Source organism: Puntigrus tetrazona, chromosome 15 (genome assembly GCF_018831695.1).
Source record: "Puntigrus tetrazona isolate hp1 chromosome 15, ASM1883169v1, whole genome shotgun sequence".
Lineage (NCBI taxonomy): Eukaryota > Metazoa > Chordata > Actinopteri > Cypriniformes > Cyprinidae > Puntigrus > Puntigrus tetrazona.
In genome coordinates this window covers 7920233-7927732 of record NC_056713.1, presented here as the reverse complement: position 1 = coordinate 7927732, position 7500 = coordinate 7920233, and the positions used below count along the sequence as shown (strand labels likewise).

General features: G+C 42.1%; 1 protein-coding gene across 3 annotated transcripts in view; it reads right to left on the bottom strand.

Annotated features, from left to right (window-relative positions):
- Positions 1-137: 137 nt before the first annotated feature.
- The window catches only part of schip1 (schwannomin interacting protein 1), a 105346-nt gene continuing 97983 nt past the window's right edge, over positions 138-7500 (bottom strand). For all 3 annotated transcript variants that reach the window (XM_043258847.1, XM_043258849.1, XM_043258850.1), the window contains 5 exons: positions 6014-6131; positions 4948-5145; positions 1508-1631; positions 1323-1416; positions 138-606 (listed from right to left, as the gene is read on the bottom strand). In XM_043258847.1, the coding sequence (XP_043114782.1) occupies positions 555-606; positions 1323-1416; positions 1508-1631; positions 4948-5145; positions 6014-6131 (586 nt within the window). In that variant the 3' untranslated portion in view covers positions 138-554. The remainder of the gene's footprint in view (positions 607-1322; positions 1417-1507; positions 1632-4947; positions 5146-6013; positions 6132-7500) is intronic.

Below are 7500 nucleotides of genomic sequence, written 5' to 3'. Positions count from 1 at the left end.
CATATATGTTTTCCAAAACCACAGGAGCTTGTTTTCTTAAAATCCTTCTCATTTGTACCTTTTTCTTGAGGCAGAAATGAGTTTAGTTTTTTTTTTTTCAGTTTTCTCCAGAACAGAGGATCCAGAACACCACGGTCTATGAAACAAAGTTTTATTTTTTCTTATTTTATACATATCTGTACATAAGCATCTCCCTCAAATAAAGAATCTGAATACAATAGAATGAAAATGATATGAACACACTTATTCGGATGACTCGTGTCAGAATCAACATTCACAAAATGTTGAAGACCAATCGGAGTGAACGTTACCAAAAGCTATAAGTCGACTACAAGGCAGGCATGGGTCCTCTCCGTCGCCGGCTCCGGAGGCGTCTCGAATACTGTCCAAACGTTCTGCTCTTCTTCAGGTGTTTGTTCTGACGCTTCTCGGCGGGGATCTGGACTCTGGCCTGCGTTTAGTGTGTGAGGACGTGAGCGGTCGGCAGTTATGAACCACAGAAGCAAAGGAAAGGTGTCTGTCTATACTGATGAGTGGAGGTGTGGACAGCGGCTTCATTTGGACAGCGTCTTCTCGGCCAGGTGCTTCTGCTGGCTCTGAGCGTGCCTGAGGAACACACACAAACACACACCCTACTGAGTGTACAAAGTGACTTACAGCCGCGTTCAGGAACACTTTGTTTTAAGGCGTTCTTGTTAAACACGGTACACGCACTTAATATTACAACAACGATAAATTCTGCGTAGTAACCCTGAACCAAACCTCAACCCTAACCGTACAGTAGGTGCATGCAATATTACTGTAACAAAGACACCTTAAAATAAAGTGTTAGCAGATATTAAGCAGTCTATTACTAGTCTAATGACTGCTTGAGGACACTTGATTAACTATGACTTTTCCTTCAGTAAGTTCTGCTTATTAGTAGTATCGGGTAGGATTAGGGATGTGGACTAAGGCATTAATATGTGCCTAATTACTACTAATAAATGGCTAATATTCTAGTAATAACCAACCCGTTAAAGAGAACCAAAAAAGTGTTACCATATATATCCAGATTGAATTTATTTGGATCTCCTAACCCTTAACCCCAATACCTGAGGCAGAAATCCTAGTGAATATTAAGTTAACAGTGAGAATCCAACAAAATGACTAAAAGTGTTAAATTAAACCAAAAGCAGACAATGGGATGATGAAGTCTCATGTGCTCTCATTCGATTACTGGCTCCGGTGTAAAGTACGTCAAGTTTTCTTCTTCAGGGGAATTCGTGCTTTACTGGAGTATTTCTTATTGTGCTGTGTTGTGTTTCTGAGGGTCTGGTCACCTGGTCAGGTCCTCGATGTCCACCAGCATGGCGTCCTGCTCCATGTGAAGCTCGTCCCTCATCAGCAGCAGCTGCACCAGCTCCTCGTTCAGACCTGAACACACACACACACACACATGAGCTCACACACACACACACACACAGTCCGGAGCGTGCAGACGTGATTGAGAGACGGAGGTGTTTACCCTCGATCTGCGAGTGAAGGTCGTTGACGATGACCTGCAGCTGACCCAGGGTCATGTCTCTGAGATCCGCCGGCTTCAGACTCCTCTTCATCAGACACTCGCTGATGTGCGGCATGTGAGGAAGCTGCACACACACACACACACACACACACACACACACACAAAATCAGTCTATTCCTGAACACACACCGAAAGCTTCACCGAAAGCTCTATTGTATCTGTAGTGTTGTCTAGAAGAAGTAGAAGTAGAAGTTGTGTTGCTCAGTACTGTTCAAACTGAGAGTATGGTTACACTTTATTCTGTTAGTTCACTTTAGTCATTCTACTAACTATAAGTAACTACATGACTACTAACTCTCAGAGCAGACTAGGTTAGCTCTAACGACTGCTAGTTGACATGTAGTTAGTAGAATGTCATGTAGAAGTGGATTGTTGCGATAAAGGGATACGGAGAGTATTTTCTCTTAAAAAGCATGAAAATACGACTTGAAAACCTGAGGCCGGAGGAAGTCGTTCAGAGAAAGGGATTCAGATAATGTTCAGTTTTGCTTAAAGCAATTGATTCTAAGAAAGCGTTTATGAGACGAAAGTGAGATCAACGTTTCTCAGACTGAATCATCAGCGGAGATTTGAGTTAGCAGCAGGACTATGATAACGTGATGCTGTTATTGACTGTTTTTTAAGATTTCGCCTGGAAACGGTTTGATTGAGGTGTCACACAACGCTTCTGTGTAATCTACATAATAAACGTGTATCATCAGCCCTGACCAATCACAGTCAGCCATTCCAGAGAACCCTGGGTTATTATCATTTCTAATTCGGTCTGAGCAGCGGACTTGAGGAATTACGAACAAAAATAAGCATGATGGTCGTATCTCTTCACAGAAACTCATTACAAATAGCAGTATCACACATGGTAATTCTTCAGGTAAACCACCCATCTGAAGTTCCCATGAGGACCCGCTTCATTCTGACACGCAGCTGTTTTACTTTCACATTCGTTCACTCGCTCTGACCTTGTTCCTATTCAGAGGTTTTTCCCCATCTTAGACAGATCTGAGCGGCGTGAGACAATGGTGAGCTGGGCTTATACTGTAGTGAGTACAGAGATCCCGTTAATACTTCTACCTGTGACGGTCAGATGAATCCAGCTCAGAAACAATAAAGGAGCCAGGAGCTCACTAGAGAGGAAAAAACACTTCTGCTTTGCAGCTTTGAGATGGTTGTTCAATCGAACGCTTACGTACATGCAAGTTTTAAGCTTTTAGTATACAAAACTAATAATCCCATACTGACTCTCATATGAAGATGACCACGATGCCGTTTCTTTTCATTAATATTACAAGATGGCCTGCAGTGACATCACGAGACGAAAACCAGCCTTGATCTGATCTTAGTAGTAACACTATAGCTTTCCGTAGTGAAAGTGAATATGTTTCATAATTAATGCATTTCGCAGCGCTGCTCTTTCATTGATGTTTTCTGAATCCTGCTCTGAAATAATTCATGTTGTATGAAGCTCGCTGCTCCTGGCTTCAGCTCTAATCAAACACACTTTATTTCTCAAGCGCTCTGTTTTTTCTCTCGCTGTTATGACAATTATTTTCTCCGATTTGTAAGATATTGTAAAGTAAATTCCTCAAAGAAGGGCAGCCGCACACAAACATTGACGAGACACGGGGAAGATATGTCTAAAAAAAAAGATTCAAATGCTTTAACGTGGATATATGATAAAATAAGATTGAGCCCAAGGTCTGTTCACAGCAGCCAGCGTCGGTCTTCACATCTCAGCTCTCGTGTTCACCGTGGAGATGATCTAAGGGTGGGCTGTCCCGAGAAACATGACGAGCGGCGTGTCTGAAGGGGCTGAGACAGCAGAGGTCAGTTTTAGTTCTCATGTGCAGCAGAGCTCTAAGAGTTTCTCTGTTTGCGGTGTTTTACGTGTGGAAGAATTACCCTGATGTGAGCCACACTCATCTCTCCAGCGCTTCCTGAAGTGCGTGTGTGTGTGTGTGTGTGTGTGTGTGTGTGTGTGTGTGTGTGTCACAGTTTCAGCTCCGCGGCGGAGAAGACTCAGTGTGTCTCTGCTTCTCCTGAAACTCTGCTGATGTCACTATTACTGCTTCGATTGTGTTTCTATATACAGACTGACCAGCACACGTCACGTAGAGTGTCTCATGATAATATTCCATTTGTGTAAAACATTTATATCCACACACACCACAAGCATTTGATTCTTTCATATATAATATGATAATATAACATATATAGTAATTATTATTAGGGGTAGTTCCATATGTGAAACATACAGTTTTAGCACACCTTTAATAAAGTACTTATTACAGAAATAATATACACTGCCACTCAACAGCTGATCGGTAAGATTCTCAATGTTTTTTAAAGAATTTTATTATGCTCATTAAGGCCCTATTTTAGTTTTAGGCCCTAGTTTAAAATATATATTTTCTATTTTAATATACTTTACAATCTATTTTATTTCTGTGATGCACAAACAAATACAAAGCAACAGTAAAGACTTGCACCGCTAGAAAAGATTTCAATTTTAAATAAATGCTGCTCTTTTAAAATGAAAAAGAATCAAAGAAAAGGTGTCACAGTTTCAACAGCGATAACACACTGCACGGCAGAAATCAGTATATAAACGGCAATATTTCACAACATGAAAATATTTTTGATTATAAAAATACACATATTTTTATAACTGTTTTATTTGATAATAAAACAAAACTACTTTCTTTCTCAAGTCATTGTTAGGCACCAGTGTTTCCTTTCATAGAAAGATTTTTATTTTTTTTAAGTATGGTAGCTATTCGTATGATTTTAAATCTGCACTGAACCTCAGAATGATCTCAAAGTAAGTGTGATTTAATCAAATCAGTAGTCAGTGTTGAGCTCTGCTGTAAGGTTCACGTGTTTCAGTTGAAAATATGACAAATTTACAAAAGAAATCAAAAAGTACTCAAATGTAATGAGTTATTTTAAAACAGTAATTGAAACCCTTGTAATCTGTAACCTGTTATATTTCTAAAGTGACCTTCCCAGCATGCCTCACAGAAGCCAAGGGTTTGCCGAGGGTTGCCAGATTGTGCGGATTTACGCTCAATTGGCCAGCTTTGAATTTAAAACGTGAATTACGTGTGTTGAAGGAGACGCAGTTTTATCTCGATCTCTGCAGCTCTGAAATCAAAGCACGGTTAAATTATTTCATAAAAACTATTTGTATCTGTAAGAGCCTGTCTTTTATCTTTTAATCGATCCAGATTGTTATATCTTTGAAAGCTGTTGGACTCGTTAGATTTGACTTTCTATATTCTGTCCTTCCTCTAGTTCTGCGTGAAACCCTTGTACATCATGCAACCGACACCTTGATTTATATTCTGTGACATTACTTCTGAACTGGAGATCGTCCCTCTACATACCAGGTCGGCCACAGGAGACTTCTTGCGGTTCTGCTTCTCCACCTCCACCTGCATCTTGGCCATGGGTTTGGCCATCGCTAGGGCCAGCTTGGCCTCGGCCTGCAGCTTCTTCTGCCGGCTCAAGAAGTCCATGTCCTCCAGAGACTCCGAGTCATCCTCCGTGGTGTCTCGGTCTGAGTAGGACGAGCTCTGTTTGCTCTGAACACAAAAGACAAACATGATGATCTGTCCTCCTGAACGACCTGAGACACGTTCAGATATTTCTGCTTTGTTTTACATATCAGTATTAGACGCTATCATCTACAGTATGTGTGATCTGTTTAGTTTCTGAAAGCTAACTCTCAAACAGAACGAACTCTCAGCCTTTTCCTCACAGCACCACGTTCTCTCTGTAACAAAGTCAAACAGCAAGGTGTCTGCAGATGTTGAGTTTTGAGATGTCTTCGTGATATTATCAGTGCAGTGCTTTATGCGAGGCCTTCTGAGTTTAGTGTGTGCCATTCTTGGGTTTTGAAAGAACATAGGCAGCATTTTGCTCTGCTTGTTTCTACATCCCAGTGTTTTGGTGATTTTAGCACCAGTGCTTATGAATGCAATTCTTGATTTATTAGAGCGCCAGTAAAAGTCTGCTATGAAACACTTTCTACTTGTTTCAGAGAGAGGGTGGGATGAGGGATGAATATATATATATATATATACAGTTTAGATTTGTTTTAGATTAGTGCGTGTTAAAGAGAGAACTTGTTGTGCTTTGCATAAAGCATTTTATGAAACTGAAACCGAGTCAAGCGAGTGTCTCTCTCTCTCTCTCTGTGTGTGTGTGTGTGTGTGTGTGTGTGTCCAGGGGGAAGTGTTGTAATGGTAGGGCTGATGAACGATGATTGCACAGGGTCAGTGTAGGTGGGGTCATTTCTGTGGCCTGTGACCCTCTTTGACTCACCTTACAGTAACACCCGCTGCAATGACTGCTGGGAAGCCAAGCCTCGCAAACAACATCCCCAATTCAGGGGCATTCTGGATGGGGCTGTCTCAGAACGCGTGTGTGTGTGTGTGTGTGTGTGTGTACCATGGGAGACAGCGGAGTGTCCAGGCTGGTCTCTGTCTTGCTGTCGTCCGCGTCGCTGTCTTTGTCGCTGCCGCTGTCGTTGTCGAAGCAGATCTGCAGGTTCATCCCGCTCTGGAGCCTGCGGGAACACACAGCGTCACAAAGCCCTCGGTGGAGGACACTTCGGTTGATTCTTATGCTTTTGGGCGCGCTGTATCAAAATGGCGTTGATTTTTTTGAAAAGCACACAGTGAGAGCACTGGAATACCCGTGATGACATCAGCAGCGACATCACCAGAAAGTCACAGCGAGCAGGAAGAGGAACTGCTGAAGCATCAGAAAACCGGCTGAGCGTTACTAGAGCTCAGACCACAGACCTTTGAGCGTGCGCTTTAGTAATAAAATGATACTAAAACCGAGGTGCATTAAAAACGATAGTCTGCTTTAAACATGCTACTAAGAGTAAGTAACTACTTGTTGACTAGCAGTCAGTAGAGTGTTAGTAGACTATCTGCCTAACAGCACAACATACTACATACTGACTATCAGAAACTAACCCTAACAGTCTACTCTGAGACTTAGTTCATGAGAATCAGTTGACATGAGCTTACTATCAAGTGTTGAATATAATTGCGCAGCAGAAGTCAGAGTACTTTAACTATCAGCAAACATCGTAACTAACAGACATCGCCATAATCCACCGCTTTTTGTGTTTTCATGTTTTCATATGCGGCTCAGACTCTCATTTGATTCTGCTGACATTACAAAGGTTTTTACACAGGGGATTTTGCATTTCTCTTTTTTTCCTCTCTCCACAAATCACAAACCGCCAGAAAAAACAGGAAAAAACAACATAAAGAGATTTGAAACATATATAGTGTGCAAGGGTGCAATGATTAAATCAACTTAATGATACATCGATCGAGTGTGGTGCGTGTAAGCGCTGCTCAAGAAGCTGAATCTCAGCGTCTCGTTCTCAGAAGTGACTGTTTAGCCTGTAGTGTCCCGTCTTAAAGATCATGGGATTTTCTTACGCTAATCTGAATCTAGGGAAGAAGGCTACGGTCACAGTGTTTTACCGTAAAGACACCGGGTCAACACGACAGAGACATGACCAGAAGAGCTCCTCACGCTCACGTGAAACAGAAAGCGAGCGGCAGAGGTTCAGGTTAAAGTGTGTGTGTGTGTGTGTGAGAGAAGGAGCTGCTTCCCTTTTGGGAAGGATGTGTGTGTGTGTGTGTGAGGGGGATCCCTTCGTGTTCATAGAGAGAGTGTTTGAAAGCCGGTCTTCAGAAACGTGAGGCTGTTTCAGTATCTGAGCCACAGCTCCGCTCTCACGCTGCGGTCCTGGAAAGTTGAAGAAAAGGCCCGCGTCTCCCTGAGCACACGCTCAAACCAAAAAAAAACAAAGAAACACCTCTTAAGCTAAACACGATTGGTCGAAGTGTCTGATTGATTTCTGCTCCTAGGTGTATTGAGGTTGTACTGAATGTTTGTTGGGGTATATT